Genomic DNA, 21109 nt, shown 5'->3' on the forward strand with positions numbered 1-21109 from the left:
AACAAAACGGTTATAAACTAATGAGAATGATCTTCCTGGTTATTCCCCAAACACTTTTCTGCACTGGCCTCGCCTAGAGAGTCTGCAAGCGCTCCCGTGTTGGCCCTACCAAGGACGCATCTCGATCTGCTCAGGCACCGCTCACAGGAAAAGCCTTGAAACAAGTGTATGTAAGGATGGGATACACAACAGAACTGCTGTCAGAAACCAGAAACAAAGGGAGAATTAGTCAATACATGGTGAAGGAAACACTGATTAACCAACTGAAAAAACCCTTAATTTTCGTAAGTGTATTTTTCTTTCAGATGAAAAGAAAAAAATGCCACAACACAAAAAGATTAACTTACTATATTTTTATTTTAATATTTCTTATATTTGTACCAACATAAAAATAGGTATACACTCTTTATGCTTATAGTTTTTACATGACAATAAAAGCTAAAACATTTACAAATTAAGTTAAAACAAAACCAATAAAACACAAAATTCATCACTTTAATCTATTTAACATGACAAATGATGCTGCTTTGCTCAAATAATAAAATAACATTTTGCCCAAATGAAATGAACCGTAAGTATTTGGTTTAACGGCAGAAAGCGGCAGTCTCAGATCCCGTCTCTCTCTGAACAACAACGCTTGTCCACCTAAGCACCTTGTTCCACTGGTACTGATAAATTCAAGTCTTTCCCTCCCTCTTTCAGAGTATTAGCCACACCAGTCAAATGTCAGCCCTGAAGTGCCCAGTTTATTATTTATTTTTTTATTTTTTTTTTTGCGGTCCGCGGGCCTCTCACTGTTGTGGCCTCTCCCGCTGCGGAGCACAGGCTCCAACGCGCAGGCTCAGCGGCCATGGCTCACGGGCCCAGCCGCTCCGCAGCATGTGGGATCCTCCGGGACCGGGGCACGAACCCTGGTCCCCTGCATCGGCAGGCGGACTCTCAACCACTGCGCCACCAGGGAAGCCCTGAAGTGCCCGTTTTAAAAGGTGTGAATTGAAAAACTGAAAAGATCAACAATTGCCTTCACTGAAATCGGCATTAATCACTACAAATCCAATTAGCTTTAGAATCTGGAGCAGAAACCATCTTCACTAGTTACTTGCTATGATACTTATTGCTAATGAGCTGATGAATCACTCCGTCTGGGAGCCTCAGCACAGAGGCACCAACTGTCAGGGTACAGGCCTGAGTAAGTGTGCGACCTCATCATGTCAGATCAGGTCTAAGGTGTACAACAGCTTCACGCCCTCCTTTCCCATGTTCTCCTGTAATCGGTGTTCCACAGTTTTACTTTTTTTCAAATCAGATTTTAATTTTGAATATTTAACACTATTGTTGATGTGCATTTCACTCTCCTCATGTTTGCTAAGAATATGTGATAAATGCTGCCAATCTTTGCACCCATTCTCATTCTTTAGTTGATTTTTTCCTTCCCCAAAGAGTTTGCAATATAGACAAAACACAGAATCTTTCGAGGTCGAATAAAGTAACCAGGATCTAGTGGTTTTTTCACCATTTGGAAGAATTCTTGTATAGTAAGTTTCTGAAAACTTCCTCCCTGTACTGTCCTTTGGAAAGTTAAAATTTCTCACTTGAGGTGGATCATTTTCAACTAGAGTGTCCCTTTCTTTAATACTCAAAATTCGGGGCCATGTACCCGGATCTGCAGAAAGCACAGCTGGTATAATGGAGTCTTCTGCTTGTTTCTCTTCCAGTTGCTCTTGAAATTTATCAGCTATGGTTGACACAGAAGGAGGTAAATTCACATCCTGTTGGACCAATGGTGTATCTTGGCTACATTCTGCTGAAACTTGTAGTTCTGAAGTCTTTTCCTTTTTCACTGGTATTCTTTCTATTTTTTCCAAAAGTATATTCAATGACCCATACAATTCTCTTTCATTTTCTTCTCTAACAGCATTCCTTTTTCTGTTTTCTGATGCTAGCTTTTTTTTTGAGTTTGTTTCCATCATCTGAGGAAAAATAGATTACAATTTTATTTTAAATTATTAACACTGAAAAAAATTAATGTATATACAAATGCCCAATAAGCACATAAAAAGATGCTTATCATTAATCATCAAAGAAATACAAATCAATACCACCACATACCCATTCACACCCACTAGGATGGCTGTAATGAAAAAAGAGATGATGACAAGCATTAACAGAGGTGTGGAAACACTGGAACCTCCTCAGGAGCTGGTGGACATGTAAAATGGTGCTACTGCCTGGGAACACAGGGGCAACTCCTCAAAGTTACCAACAATGCAAAAATGAAGACATATGTCCACACAAAGACTTGCACAAAGTGTTCACAGCAACACTGGTCACAGTAACCAAAAAGGAGAAGTAACAATGTGGTGTTATCCATACAATGGAATATTATTTGGCAATAAAAGTGCAGTAAAGATATATGCTATGACTTGGATGCACCTTGAAAACAGTTATGATATGTGAAAGTCCGTCACAAGGTACCACACAGTATATGACTCCATCCCATGAAAAGACACATTAGCTCTCTGGAGTCAATAAAATAAAAATTTAAAAACACAGTCAAAATAACACAGGTGCATACACTGTGAAGGACATCCTGCTAGCTGTAACATTTTAGTACAGGGACCACGGTATCCAACGGCGCTCAAGGAACTAAGAGCATTGTTGATTCAGTCCCGAACGCAGACACAGCGCTGAGCTAAGAGAAGCAGGAGTGACACGATCAGGTTTGTGCTCAAGAAAGACTGCTCTGATGGCACAGCCGTCTCCGGTGCTCAGGAAGGCCGGGGTACAGACAGGCCAGGAGGCTGGGGGGCAGTTTGGGCAAGAGGGGAGGGCGGGCACGACAAGGGTGTGGTGCTGGAGACAGCGCCGGGAGAGGGTAGGGAGTAGAATATGGGTTAGCTGGTAACTGAGCGGCTCTGGGGACGAAGACAGAGGAGCAAACGTAACCGAAGCTTCTGCCAGGATGGGGGAAGTTTCTGACCGGATGGGGCTGTTTACTGATTTGGGAAACAAAGAAGGAAAGCAGGTTTGGAGTTTCAGTTTTAGACACAGAGTTTGAGATACCTGTGGAACATTCAAATGGAAATTAGATGGATGTACTAGTGTGAAACTGAAGAAATACGATCTATCGATATATTCCGGAAGTCATCAAAATATGTATTCACTGAAACTATGGGATTGGATAAGACTATACCAGAAGAGCATATTTAAGAAGAAACAGAACGCCAAGGACTGTTAGAGTCTTTTTTTTTTTTTTTTTAACATGACCAAACCCAAGCCTTGGGCTTATTTCTTCCCTTCCTGAGTTTCTCGGTAGTGAGTAGGCAGTCAAGTTGTTATAATTCCCCACACATCTAAGACTCATCATCCTGGAGATCACTAAATCGAATCCAATGTAGATCCTAGCCTCAGGGAACTCATGGCGTTCGTATAATTAAATGTTGGTATCAGATGCGCTAGAGCATATATACTATGTACATTTTTTTGGCCACACCACGCGGCTTGCGGGATCTTACTTCCCCACGTTAATTAAGGTTTCAGGTGTGAGGTCAAATCTAGCTGTGTGACTTTCGGTATGACACTTCTCTGAAATTCAGGATCTGTAACATAGTTCAAAGGTTTTATTTATTTGAAATTGAATATACATTTAATAAAGAACATCAACTAATGATACCTGGCTAATTAAAACAAATAATTAAACTAATTAACCCCCCCCCCCGTTCCCAGAAGTTAACAACTTTCAACATTTTTAGCTGATTCTTTCCGTGTTCACTTCCAAATATCAAAATAACATGTCTGTGTTGCTTTTACTGATTTTTCCTCCCAGTTCCAGGCATCACTGCTGACTTCTCAACGAGGAAGATGCACAATTAGCTCTCCTCCTCACTGTGCTTATCACACACTCACCCCCCAGCCACCTCCTCATCCTTTTTCAACTCTGGCACCACTGATGCTTGGCCAGATAATGCTTTGTTGTGAAGGCCTGTCTGGCCCCCACTCAGTGATGCCAGGAGCACTCTCCCAGTTGTGATAAGAAAAAAATGTTGGAAGGCCTTGACAAATGTCCCCAGGGGGACAAAATCACCCCCCATTAGGTCAGTGGCCAAGACCCAGATTCCATCTTTACACTGATGACTGTGCATGCTATTCTGAGATAAGCCACTAACTGATAAGCCAGTTTTTCCTTAAGGTCCTCATGTATCACCAAGGCTTTCTATCGTGAAGGCCTGCCACTAACCACTTATAAACACTAACGTGGTACGGGGAAAGCACATTTACAAAACTTCTGTATTATACAGAAATACCATTCCTGTGCTTGCCAACTGCTTATGAGCTATGTACATGACTGACACATGCATGGTAGAAGACAAAAAGACACTTTGGGGGGGGATCAGAGTGGCAGTCAGGATAGTTATTCCAGCAATTCTGAATAAGTGGCTGCTGCCTGTTTCGACTATGTTCACTTTCCCATTTGTACCCCCTCCGGGGTTCGTTTAAAAGTAAAGACTGATAAGCTATGAGCCATCCTTACGTTCTTCAGAGGGTAAGCAGTGTATCTGTCTGAAGTTTATGAACTCATTGTTCTTAACTGAGCAAAAGCACAGAGCCTAAGCAGGTACAGGTCAATCATCCACACACACATACACACCCACGTACAAATATGACTTAAGATAGTTACTTATTACCAAAGCAGAGTATTTTTTTAATTTAACCTTTTATACCCAAAATATTGTCATTCAACATGTAATCAATATAATTTTTTTTGAATTTTATATACAGCAGGTTCTTATTAGTTATCTATTTTATACATATTAGTGTATATATGTCAATTCCAATCTCCCAATTCATCCCACCACCACCACCACCCCTGCCACTTTCACCCCTTGGTGTCCATACGTTTGTTCTCTACATCTGTGTCTCTTATTTCTGCCCTGAAAACCGGTTCATCTGTACCATTTTTCTAGGTTCCACATATATGAGTTAATATACGATATTTGTTTTTCTCTTTTTGACTTACTTCACTCTGTATGACAGTCTCTAGATCCATCCACGTCTCTACAAATGACTCAATTTCATTCCCTTTTATGGCTAAGTAATATTCCATTGTATATAGGTACCACATCTTCTTTATCCATTCGTCTGTCTATGGGCATTTAGGTTGCTTCCATGATCTGGCTACTGTAAATAGTGCTGCAATGAACACTGGGGTGCATGTGTTTTTTTGAATTATGGTTTTCTCTGGGTATATGCCCAGTAGTGAGATTGCTGCGCCATGCGGTAATTCTATTTTTAGTTTTTTAAGGAAACTCCATACTGTTCTCTATAGTGGCTGTATCAATTTACATTCCCACCAACAGTGCAAGAGGGTTCCCTTTTCTCCACACCCTCTCCAGCATCTGTTGTTTGCAGATTTTCTGATGATGCCTATTCTAACTGGTGTGAGGTGATATCTCATTGTAGTTTTGATTTGCATTTCTCTAATAATCAGTGATGCTGAGAAGCTTGTCATATGCCTCTTGGCCATCTGTATGTCTTCTTTGGAGAAATGTCACTTAGGTCTTCTGCCCATTTTTTGACTGGGTTGTTTGTTTTAATATTGAGCTGCATGAGCTGTTTATATATTCTGGAGATTAATCCTTTGTCCATTGATTCGTGGACAATATTGCAAATATTTTCTTCCATTCTGAGGGCTGTCTTTTCATCTTGTTTATAAAAGCTTTTGCACAACAAAAGAAACTAAGTTTCATTAGGTCCTGGTTGTTTATTTTTGTTTTTATTTCCATTACTCTGGGAGGTGGGTCAAAAAAGATCTTGCTGTGGTTTATGTCAAAGAGTATTCTTCCTATGTTTTCCTCTAAGAGTTTTATAGTGTCTGGCCTTACATTTAGGAATTTAATCCATTTTGAGTTTATTTTTGTGTATGGTGTTAGGGAGTGTTCTAATTTCATTCTTTTACATGTAGTTGTCCAGTTTGCCCAGCACCACTTATCGAAGAGGCTGTCTTTTCTCCATTGTATATTCTTGCCTCCTTTATCAAAGATAAGGTGACCATTTGTGCCTGGATTTATCTCTGGGCTTTCTATCCTGTTCCATTGATTTTTTTTTTTTTTTGTTCCATTGATTTTTGTGTATGGTGTTAGGGAGTGTTCTAATTTCACTCTTTTACATATAGTTGTCCAGTTTGCCCAGTACCACTTATTGAAGAGGCTGTCTTTTCTCCATTGTATATTCTTGCCTCCTTTATCAAAGATAAGGTGACCATTTGTGCGTGGATTTATCTCTGGGCTTTCTATCCTGTTCCATTGATCTATATTTCTGTTTCTGTGCCACTACCATACTGTCTTGATTACTGTAGCTTTGTAGTATAGTCTGAAGTCAGGGAGCCTGTTTCCTCCAGCTCCGTTTTTTTCCCCCTCAAGACTGCTTTGGCTATTCAGGGTCTTTTGTGTCTCCATACAAATTTTAAGGTTTTTTGTTCCAGGTTTGTAAAAAGTGCCACTGGTAATTTGATAGGGATTGCATTGAATCTGTAGTTTGCTTTGGGGAGTATAGTCATTTTCACAATATTGATTCTTCCAATCCAAGAACATGGTATATCTCTCCATCTGTTTGTATCATCTTTAATTTCTTTCATCAGAGTCTTATACTTTACTGCATACAGATCTTTTGTCTCCTTAGGTAGGTTTATTTCTTAGGTATTTTATTCTTTTTGTTACAATGGTGAATGGGATTGTTTCCTTAATTTCTCTTTCTGATCTTTTGTTGTTAGTGTATAGAAATGTAAGAGATTTACGTGCATTAAATTTGTATCCTGCAACTTTACCAAATTCATTGATTAGCTCTAGTAGTTTCCTGGTGGCATCTTCAGGATTCTCTATGTATAGTATCATGTCATCTGCAAACAGTGACAGTTTTACTTCTTCTTTTCCGATTTGTATTCCTTTGATTTCTTTTTCTTCTCTGACTGCTATGGCTAGGACTTCCAAAACTATGTTGAATAACTGTGGTGAGAGCGGACATCCTTGTCTTTTTCCTAATCTTAGAGGAGATGCTTCCAGTTTTTCACCATTGAGAATGATGTTTGCTGTGGGTTTGTCATATATGGCCTTTATTATGTTGAGGTAGGTTCCCTCTATGCTCACTTTTTGGACAGTTTTTATCATAAATGGGTGTTGACTTTTGTCAAAAGATTTTCTGCGTCTTTTGAGATGATCATATGGTTTTTATTCTTCAATTTGTTAATATGCTGTATCACACGGACTGATTTGCGTATACTGAAGAATCCTTGCATCCCTGGGATAAATCCCACTTGATCATGGTGTATGATCCTTTTAGTGTGTTATTGGATTCTGTTTGCAAGTATTTTGTTGAGGATTTCTGTATCTATATTCATCAGTGATAGAGGTCTGTAATTTTCTTTTTTTTTTTTGGTGTCTTTGTCTGGTCTTGGTATCAGAGTGATGGTGGACTCATAGAATGAGTTTGGGAGTGTTCCTTCCTCTGCAATTTTTTGGAAGAGTTTGAGAAGGATGGGTGTTAGCTCTTCTCTAAATGTTTGATAGAATTCACCTGTGAAGCCATCTGGTCTTGGACTTTTGGTTGTTGGAATATTTTAAATCACAGTTTCAATTTCATTACTTGTGATTGGTCTGTTCATATTTTCTACCTCTTCCTGGTTCAGTCTTGGAAGGTTATACATTTCTAAGAATTTGTCCATTTCTTCCAGGTTGTCCATTTTATTAGCATAGAGTTGCTTGTAGTAGTCTATCTTAGGATGCTTTGTATTTCTGCAGTGTCTGTTGTAACTTCTCCTTTTTTATTTCTAATTTTATTGATTTGAGTCCTCTCCCTCTTTTTCTTGATGAGTCTGGCTAAAGGTTTATTAATTTTGTTTATCTTCTCAAAGAGCCAGCTTTTAGTTTTATTGATCTTTGCTATTGTTTTGTTTCTATTTCATTTATTCTGCTCTGATCTTCTATGATTTATTTCCTTCTACTAATTTTGGGTTTTGTTTGTTCTTCTTTCTCTAGTTCCTTTAGGTGTAAGTTTAGATTGTTTGAGGTTTTTCTTGTTTCTTGAGGTAGGCTTGTATTGCTATATACTTTCCTCTTAGAACTGCTTTTGCTGAATCTCATAGGCTTTGGATCGTTGTGTTTTCATTGTAATTTGTCTCTAGGTATTTTTTAATTTCCTCTTTGATTTCTTTAGAGATCTCTTGGTTATTTAGTAACATATCGTTTAGCCTCCAATGTGTTTGCGTTTTCTACATTTTTATCCCTGTAATTGATTTCTAATTTCATAGCGCTGTGGTCAGAAAAGATACTTGATATGATTTCAATTTTCTTAAATTTACTGAGGCTTGATTTGTGACCCAAGATGTGATCTATCCTGGAGAACTTTCCGTGTGCACTTGAGAAGAAAGTGTAATCTGCCGTTTTTGGATGGAATGTCCTATAAATATCAATTAAATCTATCTGGTCTATTTTGTCATTTAAAGCTTGTGTTTCCTTATTACTTTTCTGTCTGGATGATCTGTCCATTGGTGTAAGTGAGGTGTTAAAGCCCCCCACTATTATTGTGTTACTGTCGATTTCCTCTTTTATAGCTGCTAGCCGTTGTCTTATGTATTGAGGTGCTCCTATGTTGGGTGCATATATATATTTATAATTCTTATAAATTCTTCTTGGATTGATCCCTTGATCATTATGTAGTGTCCTTCCTTGTCTCTTGTAACATTATTTTAAAGTCTATTTTATCTGTATGAGTATTGCTACTCCAGCTTTCTTTTGATTTCCATTTGCATGGAATATCTTTTTCCATCCCCTCACTTTCAGTCTGTATGTGTGTCTAGGTCTGAAGCGGGTCTCTTGTAGACAGCATATATATGGGTCTTGTTTCTGTAACCATTCAGTGAGCCTGTGTCTTTTAGTTGGAGCATTTAATCCATTCACGTTTAAGGTAATTATCTATATGGATGTTCCTATGACCATTTTCTTAATTGTTATGCATTTGTTTTTGTAGGTCCTTTTCTTCTCTTGTGTTTCCCACTTAGAGAAGTCCCTTTGGCATTTGCTGTAGAGCTGGTTTGGTGGTGCTGAATTCTCTTAGCTTTTGTTTGTCTGTAAAGCTTTTGATTTCTCCGTTGAATCTGAATGAGATCCTTGCTGGGTAATCTTGGTTGTAGGTTCTTCCCTTTTATCAGTTTAAATGTATCAGGCCACTCCCTTCTGGCTTGTATTCTGCTGAGAAATCAGCTGTTAACCTAATGGGAGTTCCCTTGTATGTTATTTGTCGCTTTTCCCTTGTTCTTTTCAAGAATTTTTCTTTGTCTTTAATTTTTGCCAGTTTGATTACTATGTGTCTCAGCTTGTTTCTCCTTGGGTTTATCCTGCCTGGGGCTCTCTGTGCTTCCTGGACTTTGGTGGCTATTTCTTCTCCCATATTAGGGAAGCTTTCGACTATAATCTCTTCAAATATTTTCTCAGGTCCTTCCTCTCTCTCTTCTCCTTCTGGGACACCCCCTATAATGCGAATGTTGTTGCGTTTAATGTTGTCCCAGAGGTCTCTTAGGCTGCCTTCATTTCTTTTCATTTTTTTTCTTTATTCTGTTCTGCAGCAGTGAATTCCACCATTCTGTCCTCCAGGTCACTTACCCATTCTTCTGCCTCAGTTATTCTGCTACTGATTCCTCCTAGTGTATTTTTCATTTCAGTTATTGTATTGTTCATCTCTGTTGTTCTTTAATTCTTCTAGGTGTTTGTTCTTTAATTCTTCTAGGTCTTTGTTAAATATTTCTTGCATCTTCTTGATCTTTGCCTCCATTCTTTTTCTGAGGTCCTAGATCATCTTCACTATCATTATTCTGAATTCTTTTTCTGGAAGGTTGCCTATCTCCACTTCATTTAGTTGTTTTTCTGGGGTTTTATCTTGTTCCTTCATCTGGTACAAAGTCCTCTGCCTTTTCATTTTGTTTATCTTTCTGTGAATGTGGCTTTCCTTCCAAAGGCTGCAGAATTGTAGTTCTTCTTGCTTCTGCTGTCTGCCCTCAAGCAGAAGGTAGTTTTGACATGTACTCTTTTGAAACAATAACGTGACTGCAATCTTCTATAAGCTGCACCCAAAAGCTTTGTTAAATATGAGGCATAATATATACAAAGAAGATAATAAAGATAACATAAATAAGCCTTCCTTGCAAAAACTAAAAAATCAACTATGGGTATCCACTGTTTCCTCTACTGTGTAATAAGCCTCGCACTTCAGAGTTACTTTTCCTTAAAAGCTAACCATTTAAACCCTCGTCCAGTGAAATGGGGTTAAGAACATTCCTGGTTTTACATTGAGGATCCATGTTAAATTATTTTTTTTTAATTAATGTTTGTGTGGGATAATCTGAGGTCTGGCTTATTTATGTCCATACCAACAAAAAAATTGTTCCAGCACCATCTGCTGAAAAAAATCTTGCTTTTCCCATCCAAATGATTTTGTACTTTCTTCTAAAATCAACTGACTGTATTTGTGTGGTTCTATTTCTGGCCTGTCTATTCTATTGATCTATTTGTTTATATGCCAATACCATACCACTTTGATTACTATGGCTTTTTAATGTCTTTTTTCCCAGGTTTACTGAAGTAAAATTGATAAAAACTGTACAAATTTATGGTGTATGATGCGATGTTTTGAGGTTTTTAATGTCTTGAAATCAGGAAGATGACACTTCCTTAATCCCTACCTCACACCATACACAAAATTAACTTGAGATGGATCACAGATGTAAACATAAAATCTAAAACTAAAAAGCTTATAAGACAACATAGGTAAATATCTTCATAACCTTGGTAGGCAGAGTCCCTAAACAAGACACAAAAAGTACTAATCAGAAAGGCAAATAGTAAACTGGACTTTATCAAAATTTAAAACTTGGGCTTTTCAAAACCAACATTAGGAAAACGAAAAGACAAAACATTGTCCAGGAGAAAAATCTTCTAAACACATTTATTTTACAAAAGATATGTATCCAGAATATATAAAAAGAATTCCTACAACTCAATAATAGAAAGACAATCCAATAAAAAAAGTGAGCTAAAACTTGGATACTTCAAAAGAAGATATATGAGTGATGAGAAGGAACAGTAGTTATCAGGAAATTAAAACCACAATGAGATAATCATTTCATACCCACTAGAATAGATTAAATCAATACAGACAACACCAAATTTTGTTGAGACTACAGAATAATTGGAACTATCAAGTTGTCAGTGGGAGTGCAAAATGGTAGAGAAAAGAATTACTCATTGCAACGTCTGCAAAACATAAAGACTTAAAACAAGCTTACTTACAACAATTAATTTTAATACTCATTTGAGTATGAGATGAGAGACTGACAGAAATGGAACCATATGAGATTCTAAGATAAATATGCTTCATGTAAGCTAACAAGGGAGAAGTTACTGCAAACTTGATCATTTAAAACTCATTAAAAAAGAATTACCTGTTTATATTCGTTAACACAACTTTGGCAGCAAAATCTCATCTGCTGACCTTCAATGACTAGGAGATTGTTTCCAGCACCTTTGCTGGGCAGGTACTCCCCACACTGCTCACAGCAATTCATCACTAGACCATTGGCCAACCTGTACTTGTTAAAGCACTGGTTACTGCACAGCTTATGTGTTACATTGTTAACGCTGACTTCATGCCGAATCTAAAAACAAAAACCAATTTATTAAATAAATGAACTGGATTAGCACCATACACGAGATACCTAGTTTTTTCAACAGAAATAAAGAACCTTTAGTAATTTCTCAGTGGATGAAACATTCACGTAAAAGACTTTACAAAAGCACATTTCACTATTCTTTCATTTTTATCTTTGATTTCTTTGTAAAATTGTGCTTTGATTTTATAAAAGGAAAAGTAAGATTCATAGAACAAAAAGCAACAAAATCAGACATTTTAGAATTACAGGGGCTTCCCTGGTGGTGCAGTGGTTGAGAATCCGCCTGCCAATGCAGGGGACATGGGTTCGAGCCCTGGTCCGGGAAGATCCCACATGCTGCAGAGCAACTGAGACCTTGCCCCACAACTATTGAGCTTGCGCTCCAGAGCCTGTGAGCCACAACTACTGAGCCCACGTGCTGCAATTACTGAAGCCCTCGCGCCCAGAGCCCCTGCTCTGCAACAAGAGAAGCCACCACAATGAGAAGCCTGCGCACCACAATGAAGAGTAGCCCCCACTTGCCACAACTAGAGAAAGCCCATGTGCAGCAACAAAGACCCAACACAGCCAAAAACAAATTAAAGAAATAAATTTATAAAAAAAAATTACAGGAAATGGTTAGCAGGTTTTGATATGACCTGCTTAAAAATAAGTGGATTGGGAATTTGTAGGTATTATAAACTTCACTGCCCTAGAAAACTGGGGTGGGGGGTGGGCGAAGGGAACCAGTATCACCCACATTCAGGATGGAGTCTGTATATACCTAAGTTCTTGCTTTGCTCAGCTCTATGGTAGCTAAGATAAAATTGTATCTGGGATTTACACGGCTTCAGGGTAATCCAGACCAAATTCAGTTACCAAAGACCATGTTAAGTGGGGAGTCCCTGGATGCCTGGGAAGATGGCAATACCGCCTAAGAAATGTGAAGTGACCTACATACTTTCACTCCACCTGTTCTACGTGTTCTTGTAGGACTGGTTGTTTCCTTCATGTCCTGAACCTACATTTTCATTTACTGTGGCTAATAAGAACAAAATCCACCATAAAACTATTGCTCTCTTTTTGAGTACATTCAGTTCCACACAAATGGATGATTACCCCCCATACTATGGGGTGGGACATTTGTTATGAGACAATTCTAACATATGCTTATTCTTCCCTTCAACTTCACTGAGTAGATTCAAGACTCATCCATTAGGTAGATGGCAGAACATATAATAGCACCTAAAAGTTAAAATTATCGCTGTTAACCTAGATAATAACTTAAGATATAAAATCACAGACCTCTGTTAGTTTACTGCAGATTGTACATCTTGATTTATTCAGAACTCTTTTTCGAAGATTCTGGTTATCTTCATAGGGAGACAAAGACGTACCACAAAATTTTTGGAAGGATTCACTTGACTCCCCTTGAGGAACAAGAGTAGCCTGTTTTGCAGGTGCACCTCTGAAACACAAGGGATAGACACAATTTAAGAACACTGCATTCTTATTTTTTGGCCATGCTGAGTGGCTCATTTCCCCCACCAGGGACTGAACTCGGGTCATGGCAGTGAAAGCCCAGAATCAGGGAACTCCCTAAGAACATTGCATTTTAATAAAAGTCAAATATATATGAACAATAATTGACATTTTTCGTTTTCTCATGATTTAATCCTAAGAATCAACTATAACTTTTGGATCTAGAAAAATCCACATTTTGGTTTAATTGCTAACAGTTCCTAAATAATATGGCAAGATATTCAGAGATAAAAATATTTTGTTGTCACAGGTTATGACCTTTAGGACCTTGCCACAGGTTATGACTTCTAGAAGCATTCAAAAAGGGTGTTAGCAACCGGGTAGAACCAAGGTAGAGGATGGGGAAGGGGGTGAGGCAAAGGCAGTGGTGGGGTAGGGTTGATTTATTTCTATACCTAAACTCTATTTTCCTGCCAAGAGTAAGTACAATACAAATAACCCACAGCTCTGACATATGCTAGGACAACTCAAGCTCCATAAACTTGAAGAAACCTGTGCATCAATTCTATCCATGAATCTTCCGCAACTCTCTAAGTACATTCAGGACACAAATTCATACTGCCAGTATCCAATCATATGGAAGCATGTTGAAAGGTACGGCTTACTTTTTACATGTCACCTTGCGTTTCTTTGGAGTACGCTTATGAGAGAAGGAAGAGAGGCAGGTGGTAGAACAGAAGAGGTGAGCTGATCCTTTTCGCTGATAAGCTGTCTGTCCCTTCTGTAAAGGCTTTTTGCAGTTTGCACAAGTGATTTTAGCTGGTTTAGTGGGTTGCTGTTGGACAGAAGGCTGGAAGATCTGTTTAGGAAGTGAGTCCACTGGTGATAAAGAATCCACCCCTGGCTGTTTCTGATTACGGGGAAAGGATGCTGACTGGGAGATCCAAGAATCTTGAAAAATAAAACACATAAGAAAAGTCACGGAACAGTTAAAAACTTCCATCAGAAAAATATTTAAATTTTTCATTTTGCACAAGTCTAAGAGAATAGTGAGGAAGCCTTGCTGTACAACCCCAGGGGGACTCTCCCCTTTGTACTCTAAGTGAATGATACTCTATTGTGCCAACACTGGAAATGGCGGCCCCGGAACTGTGCAATGCGGTAGCCAGCATCTCCAAGTCAGACCCTCTGTGCTAGAGATTGTGCAAGTAATTTAAACTAGGTGTTGGTATTCTCAGCTACAAATCACAATGATACCCAACCTATTAGTGTTATGAAGACTAAATGAGAGGGACTTCCCTGGAGGTCCAGTGGTTAGGACTCTGCGCGCTTTCACTGCCATGGCCCAGGTTCAATCCCTGGTCAGGGAACTAAGATCCCACAAGCTGTGCAGCAGGGGAAGAAAAAAACTACATGAGATAATGCATATAGTAAAGCATTATGTTCTGTACACAGGATACTTCCTAAGGTACTTTTTCTTTTCTAAGAGAAAAGTATTAATACATTATAAAATAAAGCAAATATACAAATATAAAGATTATAGTCTGGTGTATGATACCCATTTTCGTAACAGCTTCCCCCCTAACATTTTATTATGAAAAATTTAAAGCATATAAAGCTGAAAGAATTTTACTGTGAAAAATATGTCCATCATATAGATTCTATACTATTTTACTTTTTGCTTTATCACGTTTTCTATTTATTCACCCCGCTAAATAATCTATCTTCTCTATGTATTTCAAGTAATTTGTAGATACTAGTGCACTTCCCTCCAAAATACTTGCAAGTACATGTAATTTAGACATAGCATCTTAAGGCAACTCTGTCTACAATTACCTGCCAGCCTTCTAGACTATTTCCCAGGCATTAGTGTAGGTGGTGGATTACACAGGAGACCCAGCTTTCCTACCTTCACACGGGGACTCCATCGTATATTACTGTTAGCTTCAAAATGGTACAATATTATGTACAGGTAATAGTGCCTCTCAAACCTTAACATGCATACGATCACTTGGGAATCTTGTTTAAACAGAGATTCTAAATCAGTAAGCCTAGGGAGGGGCCTGAGATTCTGCATTTCTAACTACCTCTTGAGTAATGTTGAAGCTTTGAGAAACAAGGCCCGAGAGCACTGAATTATTCTGTCATCTCTCTTCAAAAATAGCTTTTGTCGTTAGGTAAAGGTCTATGGCCCCTCCACCTATTATAGCTCTAAGCGCCTCTCATAATACTACCAACACTAACAACTCTGTTTTCACTTCTAAATTCCTACCCATTGCTGCTTCTAATTTTGTCCTTTTCCAGATATTTTTATCTTAACAGGCAAAACCAAAACAGAACAAGTAACCAAAGGAATTCTTTCACTCCGCAGAAAGATACGCTGGCAAATATGAAGTATATACCATAAAGTTTTGTTTTGTTTTTATTTTGGCCGCGTCACACAGCTTGTGAGATCTTAGTTCCCTGACCAGGGATTGACCCTGGCCCCACAGCAGTGAAAGTGTGAAGTCCTAACCACTGGACCATCAGGGAATTCTCTGGGCTTTTTTTTTTTTTTTTTTTTTTGCAGTACGCGGGCCTCTCACTGTTGTGGCCTCTCCCGTTGTGGCGCACAGGCTCTGGACGTGCAGCCTCAGCGGCCATGGCTCACAGGCCCAGACACTCTGCGGCATGTGGGATCCTCCCGGACCGGGGCATGAACCTGTCCCCTGCATCGGCAGGTGGACTCTCAACCACTGCGCCACCAGGGAAGCCCTGGGCTTTTTAATTTTGTACACTTACCCATACTTAAAGGGGATAGAGTTATATATAATTATGTAAAGTGAGACATCAACTATACTGCTCAATAGATTCTGCAGGGTTTTTTTCACTTTAGCATTGGTGCATACATAAGTAAAGCAAATGTTTTCTTTGTTTATACTGCAACTATTGAATTTCTCCTAATTTCAAAGTTTCTTATTTCATCAAATTCTTATTTTATCGTGTTAGTTTCTACAGGCTAAATAAAACAGGGTCCCCAACCCCTGGGCCTGGGACCAGTAGCAGTCCAAACGAGCACAGCTTCACCTGCCACCCCCCATCCCCCCATCGCTTGCATCACCTCCTGGAACATCCTCCACCCCCCACCGTCCGTGGAAAAACTGTCTTCCACAAAACCAGTCCCTGGCACCAAAAAGGTTGGGGACTGCTAAAATAAAAGGTCTCTCAACCAAATTCTTCCATGCTCTATCCCCAGAATAAATTTTAAGAGAAGGGGCCCAGAAGGATTTAATTCAAATCCCTCCTTATATGCAAGGAAAATTAAGGCCTAGAAGCTAGAGGTGATTTGCCCAGAATTCCAGTAAGTACCAGACCCACTATTTGAGTTTTAGATATTCTTTTTTATTTTATTTATTTACTTATTTTTTGGCTGCATCAGGTCCTAGTTGCGGCGTGCGGGCTCATTAGTTGCGGTGTGCGGGCTCTCTAGTTGTGGCGCGCAGGCTCCAGAGCTCACGGGCTCAGTTGCCCCGCGGCATGTGGGATCTTAGTTCCCCGACCAGGGATCAAAGAGGCACCTCCTGCAATGCGAGACGGATTCTCAACCACTGGACCACAAGGGAAGTCCCAAGTTTTACAGATTCTTGATTTCTTCCTGCATCTAAACTCTTCTGCCTAAAGAACAACCTTTTAGTATTTCTTTAGTGTTGGTCTGCTAGTGAAGTTACTTCAGTGTCTCAGTGGGGTTTTTAGTTGTTGAAGAGTAACACATACACATGAAGTTTATAATCTTAAGTGCACAGCTCAATGACCATCTTCACAATGAATATGTACTTCTATGACCACCACCCAGATAAACACACAGAAAACTTCCAGGATTCTCATGTCTTTTCCACGCGGTCACTCCCCTCCTTTCCCACAAGCCATCCATATCCCCACTTCAAAGATAAGTTCTGCCTTATTTTGAACTTCGCCTATGAAATCACGTAGTATGTACCCTCGTCTCAACATCTCATCTGTTTCACTCACACTGAAGGTAGTTGTTCATCTGTTTCCATTGTTGAGTATTCCATTGTGTGGCTGATACTATTTATCACTCTACTGCTGATGACATTTCGATTGCTTCCAATTTTTTTTTGGTGGGGGGACATCAAAGGTTTATTGGGTAAGGGCTATTGGGTTTATTGCCCACAGCAAAAGTTCCTGGAGCAACACCCCACTGTGTACAACAGACAGGAGGCAGGACATGGGAGCAGTCTTTGCTACTCAGGGGAGAAGGAGGCTACCATCTACAGGCGGATGATTGCTTCCAATTTTTGACTATGATTTCTCTACATGTCTCTTAAGGGTCTCTTGCGTATTTATCCTGCTCAGAATTTGTAAAGGTTCTCGAATTCAAGGGTTGATGTTTTTCTCCATTTTAGAAAATCCTCAGTTACACCTCTTCTGCCTCATTTCTTTTTTCCTCTTTCTGGGACATTAATTACATGTCCTTTTCATCAAATGTCCTAAGTCTCTTACATTCTTTTCTGTATGTCCCCCTTTTGGTTCTGACTCAGTCTAGATAATACTCTGATACATATTCCAGTTCATTCACACTCTCTTCAGCTGTGCCAAACCTACAGTTAAAATGTAGACTGTCTGATACTCCTAGTACCTGCACCCCTTGTGGGTTCATTTCTATTGTCTGCTTTTTCTCTTATTTCATTACATGGCCTGCCTCCTCATATCCCTAATAGTTTTACATGAAAAACTGAAAAAAAAACTGAGACTCTGGATTATGTTAGCATCCCCAATCCAAAGGTCGATATATATATATTTTAAATCAGTGTCTGTCTTTGTTGGCCCCTGTGAGTCTGTTGAAAGTTCCCCTTAGATTCTTAGCAGCCTTTTCTGGAACTGAACACATACCCGTTAGAGAAAAGCAACCCCAAGTAAGAGATGACTCCTCTGAGGCTCCTTCTCAGATATGAGAAACATTTTTTTAGTGTATTTGTAGCTCTGTGATGCTTTCGATATTTTATATGTTTTGTCTCCCTGTCCCCCATTATTCTCTGCAGGAGGGACAGGAGTTACCTATCGATTATTAAAGTCTATTATTATCAGAAGAAGAACTTCCTAGAATCAGTATCATAGCCAGAAATGTTTATAATCCAACAAAAATACAACACAGATGCAAGAACAATTTCTAAGTCTGAGTATTTTCTTTGATGAAATTTTGCTGTTTACATAAAGATACATGATGGCTGAAGAACTTTCACTGAAATACAGTCTACCCTAGAGGTTAATGAAAAGATTAAATGACTCAAAGGTCCATTCTAATGGACATGATCTTATTTTCATAAGATATTACACAGTTTTATTTGTACTTTATGCAGAGCCATAATTTTATAGGATAAAATTTGAACCCTTAAGCCCTAGATTCAAATATAACTCAACTCCAGAAATCCTCATCTTGCTCTTATTTTTTTTTCTTTTTTCTGTGCTGGAAATCCTTCATTCTATAGAAGTGGGAAGCACACAGCAACTAAAGTAAGATACTCTGGGGGAGCTCTGACTCTAAATAATAACAACAATTACAATAGTAATACAATGGTCACCATATTATTCTGTAAGTCTTCTGGTAAAATTGGTTAATTTTACAAAAGCTGACAGCAAGCAAAAACAAAATTTAGGGTTAATACTAAAATTAGACAGCTTTCACTATGCTACATCCAACTTAAACAAAGAGTGAAAAGAGCAACAACAAGAAGACAGTCCTGGGGCTTCCCTGGTGGTGCAGTGGTTAAGAATCTGCCTGCCAATGCAGGGGACACGGGTTCCAGCCCTGGTCCGGGAGGATCCCACATGCTGCGGAGGAACTAGGCCAGTGTGCCACAACTGCTTAGCCTGCACTATAGAGCCCATGAGCCACAACTACTGAGCCCACACGCCACAACTACTGAAGCCTGTGCCCGTGCTCCGCAACAAGAGAGGCCACCGCAATGAGAAGCCCGTGCACCGCAACGAAGAGCAGCCCCCGCTCACTGCAACTAGAGAAAGCCCGCGGGCAGCAACGAAGACCCAACGCAGCCAAAAATAAATAAATAAATAAATAAATAAATAAATAAATAAACTCCTTTTTGACAAGTGACTCCACCTTTCAGAAAGCTTCAGACACATCTTCACCATCACTCTTTACCTGACAACTCTGTAGACCCTCTTTTTAGAATTCTGGGCCAAATGGTATTATTTAAAGGATAGGGCCTCCCTGGTGGCGCGGTGGTTAAGAATCCACCTGTCAATGCAGGGGACATGGGTTCGAGCCCTGGTCCGGGAAGATCTCACATGCCGTGGAGCAACTAAGCCCGTGCGCCACAACTACTGAGCCTGAGCTCTAGAGCCTGCGAGCCACAACTCGAGCCCCACACGCCTAGAGCCCATGCTCTACAACAGGAGAAGCCACCACAATGAGAAGCCTGCGCACAGCAACGAAGACCCAACTCAGCCATAAATAAATAAATAGATTTATTTAAAAAAAAAAAAATAAAGGATATAATTCTGTAACTTTTTTCCCCCGAAATAGAACTTTAGAGAACCCAGGAACACTGTAAATTCATCCACACTTCAAAGATAACAGAAATTCACTGCCACAGCACAAACAAAATAGTTTAAATGTAGTTAAGAACGTCTTCATATATATGAATGAATGTCAGGGGAGTCCTTTAATGCTTTTTGTCTGTTACTTTTTAAAATCATTGATACCTCACGGCATGAGAAAATTATCACTGTAATATAAAATACAGTTTTGAATTAATGAGATAAAAGGATGACAAGAATAAAAATACATCCAAGAGCAGTCAAAACTACTTTCAAACAACTTTTGCTAGTCTCAATTATGTCCACAATTTGAGTGGAGCAACAGTATAGCATCTAACTACAGTATGATTTTTTACAGTTAAGTATCAGTCTATGTGCTATGCTTTTAAATTGATCCACTTCATCATTCAATACACAACTTCAATTTACTCCAGAAGGTGAAAAACGGTCAAGGCTGAAACATAAAAGAAATACATGGCAAGCCTTCTGGTTTTAACTTCACCTAAGAGCTTATATGTACATAAGATGTAATTCATGCTTGTAAAAATATACATGTAAAATTTAGGAAATAATTACAAAACAAAAAATAAGTGAAAAAAATAAGAGTGAAAGAAACAAATCAATTACACTGCAATAAAAAATTTTAAAAAGAAGAGTGAAAGAAACAGAGATCCAAAAGAATGATTTTCAATGGACATTATTTCAAGTCTTCAACATCATCTTCAACCGCTTTTAAGCTTAACACATCACTCAATACAGAAATCACAAGTTTTTTATATTATTTTTCAGGTTTCACTCAATTAATAAACAAAAGATGTACATAGTAATAAGTAGATGACAAACATAAATGAACAAATTCATAAAAAGTCTGCAAAAGTATTTTTAAAAGTTCAATGATCATTAAGAGGATATCACCTCTAAGTGATCAGTTTAGCAAACATTAATAATACTCCTACCCCTGAGGAGAGCTTACAATATTATAACAACAAAAAAAAAACACCATAATTTTTTGGTGAGGACCATTCTGTATTAACCATGAAAAGCTTTAAAAATATGTTGACATCTGACTTGGCAATTTCACCTACAGAAACTTTTCACTAGAAAATATGTGTGACAAACTTAGAGATATTCATGAGAAACCTGTTTATAACTGCAAAGACTGAGACACAAGCTATTAAATAAATTATGAACATAAAAAGCTTACTATATTTGACATAAGCGAATACGCTAAATGATGAAATGTCAAATGCTTCCCCTCCACCCCAGGTCAAGAACAAGACAACAGAAGGCGCTTTCACTGCTGAGTGCCTGGGGTTCAATCCCTGGTTAGGGAACCAAGATCTTGCAAGCTGCGAGGCATGGTCAACAAAAAAA

The 21109-nt window shown here is 38.8% G+C and overlaps 1 protein-coding gene across 9 annotated transcripts in view; it reads right to left on the reverse strand.

The window, feature by feature from the left end:
• Window positions 1-357: 357 nt before the first annotated feature.
• Window positions 358-21109, reverse strand: part of ZMYM5 (zinc finger MYM-type containing 5) — a 91242-nt gene continuing 70490 nt past the window's right edge. For 2 of the 9 annotated variants that reach the window (XM_060129531.1, XM_060129530.1), the window contains 4 exons: window positions 13843-14128; window positions 13001-13163; window positions 11489-11701; window positions 358-1970 (listed from right to left, as the gene is read on the reverse strand). In XM_060129531.1, the coding sequence (XP_059985514.1) occupies window positions 1212-1970; window positions 11489-11701; window positions 13001-13163; window positions 13843-14128 (1421 nt within the window). In that variant the 3' untranslated portion in view covers window positions 358-1211. The other 7 variants (XM_060129532.1, XM_060129533.1, XM_060129534.1 and 4 more) reach the window with 7 other exon arrangements.

Source organism: Lagenorhynchus albirostris, chromosome 18 (genome assembly GCF_949774975.1).
Source record: "Lagenorhynchus albirostris chromosome 18, mLagAlb1.1, whole genome shotgun sequence".
Lineage (NCBI taxonomy): Eukaryota > Metazoa > Chordata > Mammalia > Artiodactyla > Delphinidae > Lagenorhynchus > Lagenorhynchus albirostris.